This window comes from Ylistrum balloti, unplaced genomic scaffold, assembly GCF_031769215.1.
Source record: "Ylistrum balloti isolate Yb309-2 unplaced genomic scaffold, AGI_CSIRO_Ybal_v1 Utg369892, whole genome shotgun sequence".
Lineage (NCBI taxonomy): Eukaryota > Metazoa > Mollusca > Bivalvia > Pectinida > Pectinidae > Ylistrum > Ylistrum balloti.
In genome coordinates, this window is record NW_026782024.1 from 632,230 (window position 1) to 653,633 (window position 21,404).

The following is a 21,404-nucleotide window of genomic DNA, read 5'->3' on the forward strand; positions in this document are numbered from 1 at the left end:
GGTTATGAGAAATACTGGTTGATAAAGACTATGGGGAAGTTTTATGTTGGTTATTAATGATCTCATTAGGAAATGTTCTATATTATGATGCGATATGCTGTGTGGAATGTTCATAAGGACGTCTCCTGTTTTCCCCAACGTTAAAAATATTTTCACTTGAGAACGTGGCGGCTGCCACAAATCGAGCAGAAGACTCTTATCTTTCCGTAACACATGGTCTGATTCTCATACCTGGTTTTGTTCTGCAATTTTGAATGGTCCCGTGTAAAATTTTCATTCCTTCATATTTTGACCTCGATTCATCGATTCTGATTTGCATTTTTAAATCACCTGACTCGAAGAGTCAAGATGACCTACTGCTTTCGTGCATTATCTATTGTCGAGTGCATGGTCCGTAAACTTTTCCTTTAAAACACTTCTCCTATTTATTACCTATGCGGATTTCAATCAAAGGACCGAAACGTCATTGGGAATGGGGAATCATGTCTTAAATTCAGAAAGTTGATTCGACCCCTAGGATCTGGGGATAGGACCCCAAAACGGGTAGTCAGACTTAAATTGATTTCATTCAAACGGGTAGTTAGACTTGAATTGATTTCATTCAAATTTGATCTGTAGGGAGGGCTGCAAATATTTCTTAAATTCAGAAAGTTGATTCGACTTCTAGAGAATTATGGGCGGGGCCCCAAGGGGAAATTAGACAATATTTTACTTTATAAATCAACTCATTCTTAATGGTTTCATAGATTTCAACCAAAATTGGTCTGAAAACATTATTTAGAGTGGGGAAGCATCTCTTGAATTTAAAAAAATGATTCAACCCCTAAAAAGGGAAGTTAGTTAATAATTTGCTCCAAAACTCTACTTCTTTATGCTTGGGTAGATTTCACCAAATTTGACCTAACACATTATCAGAGACATGCAATGATATGAAACGAGCATGACGTGATCCTGAGATTATCCTGACAAAATCTTATTTATTTTACTTTGGTCCAAAATTCAACATAACTAATTGAAAACAATTAGTCTGAAGTACTTGTTATGTGTCATTCGCGACAATGAGAAAAACATTTTGGAGTTTGATTTGTTAAGAAAAAAAAAAGATAATTTGTTGTTATCTTTTAGTCCCATCAAAACTTCAAAACTTAAGAATAGGTAACTTTAGTAACCATTTTGTAGCAGATTATGCATCTGTATTTTTATGAACTGAACATAACATTTATGAGTTGCTGATACTTTCAAGTAAAGTTCAAAATTTCACTTCATCAGATTTGTCGGACAGCCATAAGTCTGTGGTTTGTCCATGACCGTCTTGTACTTAAAGTTTGAGATCGTAACATTGAACGTAATATTACTTACTCAGATTGACCAAGGTTTACATAGTGGGTATTATTTATGAAACAAAATCCGTTTACTATTTCGGAAAACTTGGTCCTTCTAAGCTTCCACTGGACAATTTAACCCTCGTTTTATCGATTTCTATTCTTAACCAAAATTATGCTTGAATGACTCTCTATTGTTGTTCCTTGGTAATTTTACATTGTTTGACAGATATAAACTTATATTCATATCGTCGATAAAATATAAGAAAAACATTCCTTTGATTTGTAATGCAAAAGAGTTAAGTAAATATCCACTCTTAAGTGTAATATCGTCAACAAATTAATCACACAATAACTCCCCTGTGTGTGCTTATTCGATTACGTATAACACAACTCCTGTTTGTGTTAATTGTCAAAATGATATTTATATAGAACCTCTTGTTGGTATGTGGTATTAATGATAGTCACATCAACTCTTGTTTAAATATCGTCATCATAGCATCTTCGTGAATATGATAGTGACAAAGACATTCTGTGTTATATCGCCAATGATATGTCAGCATGTACTCTCGCTAATGTTGTTAATGATTATTAATTATGAATTACATTTTAAATTCATACCTAGACAAGCGAGCAGGTATAGATGAAACAAAAAACTTGATGAAGTATGACAATTGTTATTGTTTGAATATCAATATATCCCTACCAACCCTACCAAATACCATCTGTCGGCTACTTTACTTTTTCACGATTGAAATTTTCGCGGCCATGTAATGCCCCACGAATAAGGGAAATATCTTCTTGTTTAAATGGTCTTAGATGTTACAAACAGGAAAATAGATATTTGATCAAAATAACATTCTTGGTACAGTTTAATATAACAAAACGAACAGAAAAAAACCCTGTCATAACGTGTATTTTACTATTTTACTTGGCTACTCTAGAATGATCTTATTAAGTTTGAAAATCGGTTTCATTTTACATATTTATTTTTTTAACTTTCAAAACTACATACACAATGCATGACTTCTTTGACGAGAGGGTTCATGCGCGTCAGCCGTTTCCCCATTCTCCGTTTTATTTAAGATCTGTACAATTAATAAGGTAAAACCTACCACGAATGTTGCTGGTGAAGATGTACATTTCTACCGTTATCCACACTAACTTCATCGCTGAGGTCATCAGCCCCTTACACTTGAACACGTCTGTCTCTTCCGTCATACACACGCGGAGTAAAAGTTTCCTTTTTGGTTCGGTAAATCTTGTACACTACATAGTACGGTCTCATGCATGAGTGAAACTAATATATATAAATACCAGCATCATACTGCTCGGTTCTTGCGACATGCGTTACCGGGTATAACACCCACAGTCTGGCTGCTTTTACATGTAATCAGGTGTGCTCTTACCTGTCGGGAAAACCAATCTCAGGGAGCTCCACACAATAGCCACGATAACAATTGACCATAATTAGGCTGAGAAATGATGTATTTTATGCTTTCTTGAATTTCGTAAATAGTGCTTTAAATCAGCAGAGCATCCCTACATGGTCATCCATCACTTTATCCTTCATAGTATAGAAAAATAAAACGTGTAGTCCGTTTCTCCAACAACGCAATTATTGTTTAATCCGTATGGAAACGAGGTTAAAACGAAATTAAGTTCTCGTGGGACTATAAAAGTATAAAAAAAGTGTGATGAGCTTTGTTGCTAACAACATGCACACCAAATTAAAAGACAGCTAAACCATTTCTTTAAAATAAAAAGCTCTACTATTCCTTAACGCTTTAGCATGTTTTAAGATTTTGTCTATAACGTCACAAGGGGAATTATTTCTTAAGCACTGGAAATTGAACTAAATTTAGCAAAAAAAATATTCTTTAGCAAGGAACTATCATTTCTTAAATTTCAAATTTGGTCTCTAATATTATTTCAAAATGGGAATTGTTTATTAAATAAATGATAGGGTTTTGACCCATTGAAATAGAATGGCAGACCCCAATGATAAACTTAGGTAAAAGTTGGCTTTAATATGGCGATAGTTCACCTGCAAAACATCTGTATTATGAGAAAGTATTTCTGAAACAAATAAAGTTAATTGTTTCCTAGACTATATACCAAATTTTAAGTTCAATATACTGTACATATGTAGGCCTAACACGATGATCTTGATGCAAAATACGCAGTCTCATAAATACAAAAGTCTGGTTTGTGGACAGGTGCTTACTTTTTTTTCCAGAATTTGTCTTTAATCTCAGTAAGCCTCTGATAGGGACCGACGGACGTATTATGCACCCGCTAGGGCGCCCTTGTTTGATAGCATTTGACAGAAACCTAGCAACGTCAAGCTTTACATTTATATACAACTATTAATAATGCATTATTCTTTCCGTTGAAAATTCCGATAGCAAGAAATTGTTAAAAATTGTGCCAGTTCCACTGAGATGACTATTTGGGAGAAACGTTTTTAAGCAACAATGCTGTAATTTTTCAGCCTCGTAATCATGTTTTTCCTTGACAACGCCAACTATTTCTGATTCATTTTTGGCTTAATTCAGGAAGATGTGTCTATCGTCAGATGTCCGTTGTGGGCCGTTGTGGGTGATAGTCACAGTTATAATAACAGGCGATAGACACAATTGTAATTACAGGTGATAGTCAGAGTTATAATTACAGGTGATAGTCACAATTATAATTTCAGGGAATAGTCACATTTGTAATTACAGTGATAGTAACTGTTGAGGTTAAACATACATATTTTACCTTTGTATTTATGAGCAAGGAAAACACATACCATTTTATTTTTTGTTTGTAATAAGTATGCAGATCACAGAATTATTTTTTACCGAGAACTAAATGATTTCATCCCATTAGACCTGCAGCTAATCTTACATGGAAGTAATGAATTATCCAAAGACGAAAACAGTAAAATATGTCTTCACACTCAGCAATTTATTATTAATACAAATAGATTTTGATCCACCTCTCTCTCCTCCCCTCCTCACCTTCTGTCTTTCCATCTCGCTCTCTTTCTACTCTCTCCTTTCATCTCAGCAGAACTCATTTTCTATAATATATTTAAAAAGCCACCTTGAATATGTATATTTTGTAAATATGTTGTTGGGAAAGGGCTTAATATAAGTTGGATAACTTGTGCCCAGTCCCTTGTATATAACTGATACAATAAACTATGTTTAAAACAAAAGGAAAATCATATAAATGCAAACCATTAGAGGAAAGGTTTTCACTAGTTTTAATCGTCATATAGAAGTGAATTGAAGTGATTCGATGGAAATTAGTTTGTAAATTATCGAATGTTTGATTTGTTTTCTCCTTTAAAGTCTTAATGTACAAAAATAATGGATGCTAATTCTGCTTAATTATCACCAAACACCCAAAGACTGAAAGAATATCATTACTTTTAATTACTTACTATATCATTCATTGATTTCTTATATCAATGATGTCTTTAAAAGTCCTGCGTATTTATCAAAACGTTAGTTAGGACAGCGTCTGTTGTAAGCTGTTCTAACTCTGGCCTAAAATATCAATGTCGAGGTAGTTTGTGCCCTGTTGACAGAAATTTTATTTCTCGTAATATCATTCATGACATCATGTTTCTAAGTTCATGATAACTATGGATTGTTAGTGATAAACTTAGCCAGTGCTATAACGGCTTGTAACGTCTCCTCACCAGACGGGATTATCTGGTCGGCGGGTAATAAGAACCCGTACTCGCCTCTGTCCCTAAGCTCCACTCCGTAAGAATATTTAATATCCTGTTTTCCGTAGGTCCAGTCAGCACTGCTACCGCTAGCCACATCTGCAAACAGTGGCAAATTACTGAATTCTGATTACCACATCTTTATAATCATCTATTATATAGTTTATTCCAATTCCAATTATAGAGGAAAGTCTAGCCATCACATGACATATATTAGTTCATTTGATGTTAGTTCTTTTGAATCGCTGTGCCTATCACAGGTTGATGTTCCTAATGACATTTTATGTGTTGACGGGCCGTTAAGAACGTAATAATGATCATCTTAAGTTACTTCTACTCCATCTCTGTTACCATGGCGCTCAAATAAGAGCCTGTGATACATTAGGAAAAACCTGATAGTCTGTAATTTAAATTCAGTGTTGATGAAACTGTCAATATACAATAGAAAGATTGACACGAAGACCATTAGAAAAGTTAAAGGAAATAAAATCAAAATAAGCAGGAACCGCTTAGATATACTCCCACTCCTGAAATAGGAAGTAGGTGGTCTACTTTCGCTTTGACCCATAACAACCAAAATATGACCGGATGAAGACTTATTGGTTTAATGATATGGTGTGAATATGAATCAAATATGACATTTTGTATACAATGTTACTACGTACCCATGCAATCGCTTGTATCGCACACGGTTTTCTGAATGAGCCAATGTTTGGACAATAACGCTTCGATATTTTATATTCAGATTAAAGGTTTAAGTGTATCGTCAATATTAGAATGATTGAAAAGAACGTAATATACATATCTATATTCTGAACTGTTTTAATAATAAAAATAAAGAAAAGCATTGATAGGGAATCTGGAACATTAACTGAAAGGAATAGATATATTTGATGACACTATACTTACATATTATGTTGGCGATACTGCCGTGTTCAAACTTTGTTCCATGGACAGCTTCAAGTGCGTCACAGGCGGCTTTACCTCCCTCGTCCTATGGAATAAATATGTATATAGCAGAGTGATATGGAGAGAGTACTAGCTAAACAACATCAATGTGGAGATACTATTTAGATACAGAGACAGACATTTCCCCATTAACTTGGACTATTAGTTAAACATATATTTTGAGAGGTACATGACCCTATGTTCCAAGGCAGGGTATTGTTCCTCCAGGTACCAGAAGTCTTCTATTCGTAAATGTACCTTGATTGATGCACGAGTCATCTTATGATCGACATTGAAGAAATTTAAGAAACGATATACCAAACTTTTGCATCAAAATGTCAGACGGAGAGGATGATGATAACGATGATTATAATGGCAAGTCTCGATTCAATATTCTCATCTTTTAACGCTATTTCATCTATCGTTAATATCAGAAAGGTCTCGCAATCCAGGAATCGACTACGCATGATGATTAATATTGCATTTCATTTTATTGTTCATCATATAAAAAGATACATTGTTAACATTTAAACATTAAGTTGACGTCACAACGTTTACATCGTCCGCGTGGTATCTGTATTGCCTGACATTTTGGATAGATATTTTTTGTTTTCATTGCGTTTGCTTGTATTTATTTCTTAATTACGTCTCTGTTTTGTTTTTACAGCAGCACATGAGTTTATTACAGGAAGGGCAATATGTCGTATTTATTATGTTTATTGTAGGTGAAAAGATATAAAGGAAATTATATATATGATTGACAAAGCCGTTGTTGGCAATTTTAGAACTTTTATCGTCTAGACATTAACTGCATTGAACTGACAATTGATTAATTGTATCTTGTAGATTTCTACCTTAATCTGAGGAGTTTTTGAGAATTTGAAAGCATAAAGGACTATACTATACATAACTTTACAGTACAATTACTGTATATTTTGCTTTGATAAAATGTGTTGTATGGTATTGTCTTCTGCCTTTGCTGTAGCAATTTATAAAGAATGATAGAGTTCTATCTCCATTTTTAATACACATACCGCCATCTTCTCCGTTGATATTACATAATGTTTTAAGTGTCTTTCTCTTGTCTCAACGTCAATGAACAGCTACACTAGAAATCCGCGTAAACAATGGATTTGACAGATGTTTAATATAGACAAACATTAAAAAACTACCCTAAGCCCCCCCCCCCTTTATTTACTAAATTTAGAGACAGTTTAACGCAAAAGAAACACTAGAAGGACGAAACATTGGCTTAGAGCAAATGATTGGAAGACACGAACGACAATTTGCAATTGTCAGATTTTGTCGAAGTTTATTATAGCTATTGCAATATTGTCATCGCTTTAAGAGTCTTATAGTTTTGTATGCTTGTTTGTATGTGTCAACTCGAGATTAGACCATGTATTATTTTTACTTTGTTAAGACATGACGACTCCCGACTTAGTTTCGTTTTACAATCATAATTTATCGTTTAATCTCTAAAAGATGCATAAAACAAGTAAACAATTCTCTAAATGTACCATATCCTTGAAATCTTTCGGAAGTTCAGTTGTGTACCCCCAAGGACTCATCCAATACTGGTAGAAACTGTGGAAGTCGATAAAGCCTTTAAGATTTGCTATACTCGCGATTTTATTAGCGACTTCCTTGACTTCGATCTCAGAGAATGCCGAGGGGCCGGCGTAGGTATCAGAGCACGGATCAGAGCTGGCGCCATTCTCTGTTAAGACAATATAACACATGCCAGTTACACTAATAAAATACATTACGAACAAACTGTCATATCTATCCAATACCATTTTTACAAGTTATTCAATATTCACATGTCTACCTTACCATATTTATACAAACCTACCATTCCAATGAAAATCCCAGTTCCGGTTGGGATCAACTCCAGTGCATATCCCATGTACGGACATAGTTTTCCTCCACATTCGGTCCTGAAAAAATCAGTTGTTCGTATGTATATATTCCCTTCGTCTTATTTTTTCCATAATTTGAAAACTGATAGCTAACAATGAGTGTGGCACGTCTTTTTGAAATGGCACGAATTACCTTTCTCCTTCTTATTTTGATACAGTTTACTGCTTAATGCTTCAAGAATATTTAACTAACTTAGCAAACTGATAGTTGTGTCAGTTTTGTTATGTAGGATATCTTGATGGTGTTTAAAGAGTTTGGGATTTTTTGCCTTTGTACAATCTTCCGTAAATGTGTTATTAAAAGCTACTGATATTTTTTGGTATTGTTTACCTTACACAAGATAGGCACTACTTTATTCCTTGTTTAACTAATGTTACTAGAACTGAGATTTAATTGTCGACGAAATACAATAAAATCTGAAGAGTGTGAAGACAGCACAAGGACTCTTAGGGGAGATAAATCATTATCTATCACAGATTTGCCCAGTATGATTGCGATTTTGTCTACACTGCCATCTTGTCCAAATAGTAAATCAAAGATATTGAAACAATTTGAATATTACAATAAAAGACAATACCCCGTTCCAGGTTCGTTCGTATCCGTCCACATTGAAAACAGGGAGTATGTACCAGTCGTAGCTATCTACAAAATCTTTCAAAGCCTCGTAATTATCCAGCATCTGTAGTAAAAAGTAGTAGGTTACCGTTTCGGGTTATTGCAAGCATAATGGCTCTACCATTAAATATAGAAAACCGTTGCGATTGTCATCATGAAATTCTCAATCTTATAGAGCAAGAAGCATGTTTTATCGGTGATTCATCGATCGTTTTCGTGGCGTTTTAGAACAGGTCCTCTGTAATACTCTGTAATACAGAATTCAAAGAGTGACTAAAGATGTATGTCAAAAGTGAGGGATAAATTATATTTATCTGGACAGTGTGTAATACATATTCATAGATGTGGTTTTCAGAACGGACGGAAGAAAATCAACTTTTGTGGTTTATCAAGGATACAGGTGTACAGATATGGAATATTTCCTTATCTAAAACTAACAGAAATATGTTTAAAGAGATTCAACAGTACACTTTCATATGACGTCACGAAAACACAGCCACCAAATGGCATGGATTCCTTTGCTATCCAAAGCACCTGACTGTCCTGCCATATATATAATTGTTCTGTTGATATCGACACCCCGAGCTTGCATTCCTCCAACCATTCAGAACATTTACCTGCCCTGTCATACGTATAATTGTTCTGTTGATATACACCCCCACCCCACAACCCCCACCCCCAGAGCTTGCATTCCTCCAACCATTCAGAACACTTACCTGTCCAGTCATGTATATCACTGTAGCTGGTGATATCCATTCCCGGGAGTGAATTCCTCCTTCCATCCAGAATGCCGGTCTGGGATCAGGACTGGTGCTGGTGCTGATCTACATTTACATTAACCATACACATGAACGGTATCGGACGCTATCTTAGTTATTTGTAACATTCATTTCAAATTACTCATATGCATTTTGCGATGAAAATGATTTAAGGCAGAGGAAACTCTGATGCCCAATATTTGCAGAAATGGAAAAAAGTGTTGCTGCACCGCTGCATGTTTTAGGATATGTGTAACAAGAAATACGTCTGTTTTCCGTGAATTATCAGTATTATTACTATTGTCTCCAGCGAATTTCTTTACCGATAAGATGCAATGGAATAATACTGGAAAGAAAAAAAATCAAAATGCTAAGTTAAAATTTCATTAAATAACCGCAAATTTTTACTCTAGAAACCGATTTATTTCAAATGCTTGAGTTCTATATTTGACAACTTTTTCCGATTCCGGTAAGATGTTTAGTAATTGAACATTTGACTTCGAAACGCCACTTTAGTCCGAGTGTTGGAGAGGTCATTTCCGGGATAATCTATCCACTCTACATTTCAGTGGTCTGTCGTTGTAAGTATACCTGTATCAAGACCTGTTATATATGAAAGGGATCATCGGTGACATGTGAAATTCCTTAGTTCAATGAACTTTTCATTCGTTACTTAATGATATGGTTATGTAATTTCAATATTAAAGCAAACAGACGTCTTGTCTTTAAATAACAAGAAAAGTATTAACCTCGTCCATCGTATAAACCCGTCAGAAATGGTAATCAAATACACGACACACTCTTCTAAATCAGCCGCTTTCGATCTTTTCCTGCAATATGGATAGCTTTCCATCAATTTCCCTATTTTGAATTTTCTATTTATGGATAGCAACACACTGCATTCCCAACTTTAAAAATCTTAGTTGATTCGACACTCTAGGGTATGTTCCCATTATCACAATTTAACTGCAAGAATTCAACTGACAAACGTCGGGTTTTAACAGATGCAGGTTGATGAAAATCGTGGAGAAGCTTACGGTCGTCACAATTATCTCATTGAGTCCTAATTTATTCCTTTAAGCGATATGACACTGGGTGTGTTTAATGCTAGTTAGTTTGTCTGTTAGTTCCGTTATTTCATACCTAGTTCTCATTTGAGAACGTGACATTACTTGCTTGAATTGACCAAGGTTTACATGGCGGGTGTCGTCGATGATGCAGACGACCCTTACTCTTCCGGAAATTCCGATCTTATTCTCTTTGTTCTTCTTCATGAGTCTCCGTGTAAATCTTCCTTATGTTCATGTTTAGCCTTTGTTTTATTGACTTTGAGTTTGGATTACGATAATGTTGACATGTTTTGGTATTTTCTTGTTTCTTATCGATAAATGTTTTTTTTCTACTTTTCTACACTATGTCTAAACATACGAGGGATTTCCTTTGGCGCTAAAAAGGAATTTAGATAACCAACGAATTTAACGAAAATTAATAATCATATTAGTGACGATACTTTTAACTCATCATATCTAATACTTCATATGTTGATAAACACATCATGATATTCGGATATTATAATATTCATTATTCAAAACTGCATACACAATCGGTGCAATCAGGAACAAGAGACAAATACTTTAGCAAAGCCGTTGTAAAAAGTTTAGAATACAATACTTTAAATTACATTACCTTGATACCATTGATAGTTCGAGCTTCATAGGATTTCGTTATTTCGAACAATGAGGCTTTGTCGCTGTATGTATCAGTAATGTTCTTCATCCATGCCTCGATCTTGTAAACAGAAAGTTACCGAAAGTTGAATATTGGGTTTAAATCTTATTTCGATGTGGTGATGTAATATATGTATATAGGAAAAACGCTACCTCAATTTTGCATCAAGTACAAATGTTCACATGGATATTTCAAAATTTGATCAATTAACTGCTTACATTAGTTTAGAATTATAGTGTGTAGCACATATAACCTTGGGTAAATTATTTCAGAATCGAATCTAAGCATACTACTAGGAATTCACACACTTCTTCTATAATTAGAATAGCTTATGGAAATGATTTGGAATTATTCATATACTCGTCAAATGACCTCTGTACAGTAAAAACATGTAAAATGCAGCATTATTATCACATCAGTGAATAGGAACACGAAAATTACCCTTTGTATTACGACTGTTTATTTTACAGTTTGTTTATACTAGTTTATCTAAATCAGTCTTTACAGTATTCATAAATTTAATTCTGAACTGACACCCAACCAAAAGGGTTGTCATGGGATAAAAATCCGATTAAAAATGAAATTTACCTCGCTTAGTGTGTGATACTGTGAGTAATCGAAGTCGGCTTCCACGTCATAGGTGACGTATTTCTGAGCGTCTATCAACTTCTGCACGTCATCTATGATAACCGTTGGAAAGATTCCCCACAAATTGAAGGAAGCATATAAACGCTGAAACACCTCTGGGGACATGCTCATATCCACAGGCACACCGACCTGGCGAGGGGCGAGCCAGAAATCCACCTGCAAATCGAAACACATGAAAGATTTACAATAACATCATCACAGCAGCGCCAAACAGTAATTTAAACTGCATCATACATATGTTTCGTCCTTCTAGGATTCGTCTGTGATGCTAAGATCTTAGGTTTTAAACCTAGGAGGCAACTGAGGGAAACTAAAATCAAAATTATGATGAGGAGGTTCAATAGCAGTACATTTCTGAATTTTCACATTTCTGATAATTTGATAAGAACGGAAAATACATGTGTATATTCTGTGCCACACCAATATTCAAATAGATTAGAACATGACATGCAGGTTACGGCAAACATCGGGAACTAAAAGTTCACTGCAGAAAATGCGATACCGGAAGATACCATGTTAAAATTTTCCCGAATCAATTCAATCATATTGTTTTCATTATTTATAACAGTTTGAAGAGTACTTGCAATAAACCCTATACAAACAAGAACTTAAGGATCTATATGTAGATCTGACGTACCTTGTCATGACCCGTCTGTCCCTGCAACGCTTTCAAGGCCAGTAAATGTTCATACTTCTGAGGAACTACCCTTACCACTTTGTATCTACATAGAAAAGAGGTCTACTTTATTATTATGTCAAACATTCGTTTACTGATAGAGTAAATTTCCTAAAACTGCTTGAAATGAATATGGTAAACATATTGTAGTATGTAAAATCACCATTGAATGTTTTAAGAACTGTGCTTAGAAATCTGTTTTGGCAGAGTAGGTCTACAGCGGTACTTAAAATTAGTAATGATAGCGATAAATTTCTCTTAACTGGACAGACATATTTACATTTTGTTCCATTCTGAGATTTTAATATCTCACCCTATAGAGTTGAGGATTGATTTTCCTTTCATATTTATAATTTCAACGATGCAATGTAGCAATAAACACACCCACCTAGGAAGGTCGACAGAGTGAGACAAAAATAATCATTCACCCCCTGGTTTGTGAGGATAGGGTTGAACTCAACGAGGCAAGCTTCGTGTTTGCCCAATAAATCATCTTTCCTCTGGGTTTCAGATTATACTATCTTCAAGGGGATGAAAGATTCCATTATAATCTTAACACTATCAAAACATCAGAGTAGAAAAGAACTTCATACCGTGATTAATCTATGATCAAATCAACCATGTGGCTCAATGCAGATAGGAAAAAATGCGAAGCATTGCTAACAAAATTGATAGTGTAAATTCTCAAAGTCATTAATGATAGAGACATAACTGTGCCTGTAAACGCAACTAAGGTTTGAGTTCCCAATTTATATCAAAGCTATAACTGAAACAGAATGTGAATATCAACAATCACTGAAGTTTATATTGGTGTCTCGGTTATTGTTTTCTTCGTTTATTTATCTATAAGTTTATCACTCCATACATTTCGTTCATATATATATATATATATATTTTAATGCAATTTCAAAGACATAAGTACAGTTTACGACTGACATTTGTAACCATTGGTGTGAATATATACGGACCGATTCACTTACAGTAAAGAAAACAATAAAGACGAATCATGTGAGCATTGTTGAAGAAGTATACAATATTATACTATGTTGACGTTGACATGTAGATTTCCGTCAACTCAGCTAAATCAACAGTGGATATTTATCATATATAAGTCAAATGCACATTTAAATGTCCATTTGATATTAGATACAGCACAACTGTATTAAATTGTGAATTAAATCAATCCCTAGCTGTTTCATCCTAGGAATCGAAAGTATGGTTTTGTGGTAAAGGCCTAAATTGTTGACAACTAAGAGACAACTGTGGAAATATTGGCCGAAAGACTTGGCAAAACCAGATGGTGAGGTGCATTAGTTCATAAATGAATTCCATTACTTTCAATATTGAATGTCATCGTCGAGTACATGTGTATATTAACGATATCGCCACCTGTGCTATCGTTTTGTTGATGCAAATATAACCATATACCTTTTACATTTGTAATTTAAAAGTTTGATCGATAATGCAGCAGTGCGAGATATATTGAAAATTTTCAAACCATCCATTTTATAAACGAATTAATTTCAGTCCTTTTTTAATTTACTACATTTTTTTACATGAATTGAACCATATTCAACACTTCTATCTAAACTTTTCCCTTTTTGCGGGGTCGTTCATTTGATCTCATTAGAGACACATCCTAAAATGCCAATACTGAACTGTCGTTAATCTGATATCCAATACAACACTTTTTTGTAGTTTTGTATGTTAATGAAAATTTATATGAATTTATGTGTTAACCTTACCCGTCATATCTGATCTCTGAGCCGCGTGCCAATACGAATATCGTAAGGACGACCAGCGCCAGGGTGGATACCCTCATCATGATGGACATGGAAAAACAACACTAATCTTCTCACTAACCTAGACTACAAATATGTATAGATATATATAATCAGTATTACTGATACACATTACCCGAGTACCATGCTCAGTATAGATAACAGGTGCTACAGTTTGTGGTATCACATGTGGCGCGTGTCACGCTGTCCAGGTAGTCTCGTGCTCTAGACTCTTAGAAACATTGCCTTTAAAGTCATAAGATAAACCTAAAACATATGGAAGGTTTATCTCTACATCACAATGAAAATAGATACATATGTTTGTATATCTTACATAAGGATTTCAAAACACAGCGAATTCGAGAAAAAAAAGTCTATATTCCTTGGTCTTTATGTCACGATCCCGTCTGATAATTTGTCCATCCTTCAGTCTAACATATTTCATTCCAACGCAAAGAAACGAAATTCCTTCTCTTGTTGTGAGTCTTTCAACGAAAGCTGATTAGCGGTTCAAATATATGATTTTAAACCATACTGGGTGATATTTCGTGAAAATAACAGCCCATGACAAAGAGAAATATATTGAGAATGAAATCATGAAAATGATACAGTGGTAAGATATTCCTAAAGACTATAGGCATACCCATGAGATCAATCTACCCTTCTCTTGACTTGTTTATGATTACATACGATGCTAAAATATCGAAGGCTATATCAATTATCATCATGACCAAGTTCTTAGAATGATATATCGATAATGTATTGTTTTAGAATATTAGTGGCAAGAAATGTATTGATCATGGCCATATTACATACCTATCAGAACAGAAACGTAGACACTGTAACATGGGACAAGCCAGGTTAGTCTCGATTAAGGGACGAGAAAAGAAAACACGATAGAGCTTTTGTTTAATACATTGTCAATTTAAAATTTAACAAAACTATATACACAAACTATGAAGGTACCGGACACACACTGCAAACATGCCACTTCCGCTCAGTCATAAAGTCTCTGTATGGTCATCCTGTACAATTGACGAACTAACGCCTAATCTTCTGCAGCAGCTTGAAGAGGTGGGACACGAACATTGAAAACATCTCTGATTTTCCAATAAACAGCTGGATCCACTGATAGGTGTCCAAATGGAAAGCACGCTCATGCTCAATGGTCTGTCTGCAACAGACACCAAATGTCTGTACAGCCTCCCAACACGGCCAAGTCCTTGGTTCAAACACACGGCTTCATCAATATATCTTCAACGTACAAACAACTGTGATCCATTTTAATGCAGCAGTCTAGACAGTCAAACTGCATTTTTTCAGGAGGCGTGTCCAGAATGATGACACAGCTTGTTACACCATTCTTATATTGCTGTAGAAACAGAAATACAAATACACTTTGTCATTACACATAACTACCAAACATACTATTATTCAAAGGAGTTACCCCCCAAAACAGTTGGATAACAATTAACAGCAATCTAACAAGATTACCTTATGCTATATATGGGTTTCCATACAATAAATTTCTAATACCACTGAAGTGATAAGAAATTAAATATTATACACCATATAACCTATCTATCCTGTAAATATCTATTATACATGTTTGTATTTAGAAGTACAATTGAAAAAGTATGCCTAAAATTATTGAAACAATTATACAATATTTACCTTTTTGGACCGCATTCCAAGGATAAGTAAAACTTCAGCGCAAAATAAAAAAAAAAAAAAAAAAATAGAACTACAAATAAGCTAAACAATACTTATCTCACTCTATATCACACGTGCCTGTATAAATAGTACCATATTATTATAGATATAGATAAAGCACTGCCCATAAGGGAACACCAGTAGTGCCAAGATGGTAGAAAAATACAACACACATGACACACAATATACAATAAAGCTGTGGCAATACATGCGATGGTGACTGACTCTTCTATAACATACGCTTGCCTCTACCTTTTCCTAAAATGAAACCAGTAGGACAGGGATAGGTGTATGATAGACGTAAAGATTCCGATTTCCTCATTTCTAGATAGTACCATCTCCGTTTCCCCAATATACAGTGTTTACACATTAACTATTTGTCAATATGTACAGGCTTTTATTGTGATGAAGCCTACATGACAAAGACTAAGTCATTTTTTGGCTTTTCTGTTTCTTATTCTTTATTTGTAAATGGAAGGCGCTATTCATCATTTATTACATTTTTGCAAGTGAAATATAGAGAAATATCTCATTAAAAAAGTGCTAAATAACACTTTAGCTGACTTAACACCAATGTAAAGAGAGAACACAAATCAACTTTCAAAACTCCGGTAAAAAAAAAAAAAAAAAACACACACACACAACTAGAAGCCAGAGGGGTTGTTTACAAATAACACTACCTTCAATTCCATGATAAATTTTTATTTTCATGAAAGTCAGCAAACAATGCAACACAGATTATCTTATCCGAGATGAAACCAAATCCAATACCAAAGGTCTTGAATGTGAAGCTAATACGTTAGACGTTTCAAGTGGATTCATGTCATCAACGGCTGCATGTTGCAGCCATATTTAAAAAAAAACACGCACATAATATATTTGTTGCGTATTGTGACGTTATAATGAGTGGGTATTGTTCACGAAAAGCCTAGTCAGCTTCCTCGTTTTATATCTGTTCTAAATAGGCCAGTAATTTTGCTATTTTGCTTGTGAAAATGTGATGAATAGAATATTTAATAGTTATTAGACACACCTGTGAAATATATTTGTTATTACTGAAGACACGATTAAATATCCTCTATATTCCTTTTGAATATTCAAAAATGATAAATTTGAGTTTCACTTGGCATACACAAATATGCAGCTAATAGTTTAGGGTTGCCATCTAAAATGATGGAAATGTGTTTGCATTCATATGATACAACATAATGAGATAAAAGTGTTATCTAGAGATACTATCTCCGTATGAACCAGTATCTATGTTTGGGGTAATTGTGATAAGAGGACATCTTCGCTAGAAATAGTCCTGTAAACAGTTGTTAATAATCACAACCTAATTTCTAAACTACTAACATATGTGCAGCTCAGTTTTTGTTGGTTTTTTAAATTATTTTTTTATTTCTTAATTTTTGTTTGTTTGTTTGTTTTGTTTTGATTTTTCTCCTAACATCAAATACCTGAATTAGCTAGGGTTTCTGTCTCAGTATCCCATACATAAAGTTGCCAGGGTTTCTGTCTCAATATCCCACACATAAAGTTGCCAGGGTTTCTGTCTCAATATCCCACACATAAAGTTGCCAGGATTTCTGTCTCAACAACCCATACATAAAGTTGCCAGGATTTCTGTCTCAATATCCCACACATAAAGTTGCCAGGGTTTCTATCTCAATATCCCACACGTAAAGTTGCCAGGGTCTCTATCTCAACACCCCACACATACAGTTGCCAGGGTTTCTGTCTCAATATCCCACACATAAAGTTGCCAGGGTTTCTATCTCAATAACCCACACATAAAGTTGCCAGGGTTTCTGTCTCAATAACCCACACATAAAGTTGCCAGGATTTCTGTCTCAATATCCCACACATATAGTTGCCAGGGTTTCTGTCTCAATATCACACACATAAAGTTGCCAGGATTTCTGTCTCAATATTTCACATATAAAGTTGCCAGGATTTCTGTCTCAATATCCCACACATAAAGTTGCCAGGATTTCTGTCTCAATATCCCACACATAAAATTGCCAGGGTTATTTTCTCAATATCCCACACATAAAGTTACCAGGGTTATTTTCTCAATATCCCACACATAAAGTTGCCAGGGTTATTTTCTCAATATCCCACACATAAAGTTGCCAGGGTTTCTGTCTCAATATCACACACATAAAGTTGCCAAGATTTCTGTCTCAATATTTCACATATAAAGTTGCAAGGATTTCTGTCTCAATATCCCACACATAAAGTTGCCAGGATTTCTGTCTCAATATCCCACACATAAAGTTGCCAGGGTTATTTTCTCAATATCCCACACATAAAGTTGCCAGGGTTATTTTCTCAATATCCCACACATAAAGTTGCCAGGGTTATTTTCTCAATATCCCACACATAAAGTTGCCAGGATTTCTATCTCAATATCCCACACATAAAGTTGCCAGGATTTCTGTCTCAATATCCCACACATAAAGTTGCCAGGGTTTCTGTCTCAATATCCCACACATAAAGTTGCCAGGGTTATTTTCTCAATATCCCACACATAAAGTTGCCAGGGTTATTTTCTCAATATCCCACACATAAAGTTGCCAGGATTTCTATCTCAATATCCCACACATAAAGTTGCCAGGATTTCTGTCTCAATATCCCACACATAAAGTTGCCAGGGTTTCTGTCTCAATATCCCACACATAAAGTTGCCAGGGTTTCTGTCTCAATATCTCACACATAAAGTTGCCAGGGTTTCTGTCTCAATATCCCACACATAAAGTTGCCAGGGTCTCTATCTCAACACCCCACACATAAAGTTGCCAGGATTTCTGTCTCAATATCCCACACATAAAGTTGCCAGGATTTCTGTCTCAACAACCCACACATAAAGTTGCCAGGATTTCTGTCTCAATATCTCACACATAAAGTTGCCAGGGTTTCTGTCTCAATATCCCACACATAAAGTTGCCAGGGTTTCTGTCTCAATATCCCACACATAAAGTTGCCAGGGGTTCTGTCTGTCTCAATATCCCACACATAAAGTTGCCAGGGTTTCTGTCACAATATCCCACACATAAAGTTGCCAGGGTTTCGGTTATATTAAGTTCATACCCAGCATACATACACGTATGGTGTAACGAGTACTGTGTAACGCGTGGGTATATATGTTCACCTAACGACATGTTTATATATCATATGAAAATATGCATGCATTATTATAATTGCGCACACTCATTACGGCTTTAAATTGCACGTGTTTTATCAATTTATTTACGAATGACCACTAGTGGTTATATATGAATTCAAACTATGACTTCAAACTCAGACACATGAATTTTGTGTAAATTGTGAACAAAGCTCATATACCTGAATCATATATATTAACACTATCGTTTCATTGTTACTACACACACGCATACATGTCCAGGACAATAGGTAGAAACATCAAAGGGAGGGTAATTATATTCTGTTTCATATAGGTACTGCATTTACCTGAGATATTTTACCTGTGGATCTACCTGTAATTTTTACTTAAAATGATATTTTAGATGTATCATTATAAATCAACAATTAATTATTGATATTTTGTCTCTTAATACTTCAGTATTTCAGGCAGAAAGTACATGTATACATGCACATGTCCTTCTAAAAATTGAATCAACTTCTTACTCTGTCAAATTGATAAATAATCTATGCATAACCATTTACATAATCATTTACCTTTCTCTGCGAGAAGACCTAATTCTGTATAAATGACCAGTATATGCTAAGTTGTTACCCCCTTTTCTATTCTGGATGAACTTAAAATCTAACTGAGCATTAGCCATGATTGATTTCTAACAATGTCAGTTAAGTATCCGAACCTATTAATGAATGATGGATTTGGTGATTAATTTAGAATCTTATATAGATGAATATATAGTTTGGATACTCAACTCCTGGTGTCATGTCATATGTAGCTTGGTCTACGTTAGCACAGTATTAACACAGTCCATCATGTTTTTAAAGATTGAACTAAGATAAGAGAACAATTTCATATTAAAACATCTGAACCCCAAAAAATATTATAATAAAAAATTATATAGTGGAAATGATATCACAATAGTTTATATTATTTTGGAATATACAACAAAAATAATGTAACATCATTAAAAATTGCATAATAATTACATGTACATTATGTCACCATATATTATTTTTTATTATATTACGTCTTTAATTATTTCATTTTATTTCCTTTTTTGGCTGAGTTTTTTTATACGTGTACAGGTGAGAACCACAGGTAAAAAAACAGGTAAACCGAACTAACATTAATGATATAGACTATAATCACTGTAAAAACAAAGTTCCTGGTTCACGTTTATAATATGTATGCGTTCCGGGATACAACCACACACACACACCATAACCTGGACAATAGGAAGGACCTCAAGTTACATTTTGATATATTTATAAATCATTAGTAAAATAATACGCACTTGCACATACATTAAAGATATGAGACAGGAGAATGTAAGAAGTACTATTTTCTTTTGATGCCTACTTGAAATTCTTAAATTCTTGGGACATCATATTGTTAGCGTGTTTAAAGGAAGGTTACTAAAATTTAAGGACTGTTAATGTTTAAATACAGTCAATTAGTTTAATACATCAGCTTCATTTATTTTACAACAATTGCAAAACAATCCTTAAGCTTATATTAATCACTCTTGATGGCCCGGCGAAAACCAACGAAGTCGGGCAGGTGACCCCATACCTTTTCACGTCCATTACGGGAATCGAAGAATAGAACCTCGGACGGCAGGTGAAAGGCGAATGCGTTACCAGTGCACTGCGCCATCCGATATACCCTTGTCGATTAGTGCTAATGTTCATTTTCAGTCATATACATTTCAACATTTTTCTGCATTTGAGGATATAAAAAAAAATCAGGTTCAGTTGAATTTAGCTTTTTTGTGCTCCAATTTCCCAAGCACATCATAACTACCCACACCTCCAACTCCAACATTATGATCACACGCTCTCCATCACACACAAAAAATATTACAAATAAGAACAATAATGATCAGATAAAAATGAATGCAGTTACTATAACAAAAAAACTAGGTTTAGTGTTATCAGTAACTACCCTCGCATAGCATCGAACGCTAAATTGCGCGATTATTTTGTTTCATAATGTAGTTACAAACGAGCGCGCCCGTATTTCGGTTATCCTCTTTTTCTCTTCGGTTATTTTCGAGATTTTTTTTCTTACATCAGACGAAAATGGCTGCTCCATGCGCAAGATGCAGAGCTGTAATTTCCAATTTATGTAAGTATTTTAGTATATTTGTTATAAGCATTTCATGCCATGATACTATCACGTTAATGTAAAGGATAGAAATATTAATATTGTTGAAATATATTATTATATCAGAATTTGGTCGTCATTCTGAAGAAATTTAGCAGTAAAAAGTACAAAAATAAGAGTCGTAGAAGTTAGATAAATATGTATGTAACAAATATGGCTATATAGACAAATATGAATATATCAAATATGACTACACGTATATAGGACAATTGTAAACAACTGAACTGTTTCGTAATAAG

The 21,404-nt window shown here is 34.5% G+C and overlaps 1 protein-coding gene across 1 annotated transcript; it reads right to left on the reverse strand.

Annotated features, from left to right (window-relative positions):
* Positions 1-4,957: 4,957 nt before the first annotated feature.
* LOC132546510 (carboxypeptidase B-like) lies at positions 4,958-14,167 on the reverse strand. The gene is made up of 10 exons (XM_060210227.1): positions 14,088-14,167; positions 12,304-12,388; positions 11,607-11,822; positions 10,977-11,078; positions 9,249-9,356; positions 8,495-8,596; positions 7,850-7,934; positions 7,515-7,714; positions 5,956-6,040; positions 4,958-5,145 (listed from the first exon to the last, which is right to left on the reverse strand). The coding sequence occupies exons 1-10, from the start codon at positions 14,165-14,167 to the stop codon at positions 4,958-4,960; spliced, it is 1,251 nt and encodes a 416-aa protein (XP_060066210.1).
* Positions 14,168-21,404: the final 7,237 nt, after the last annotated feature.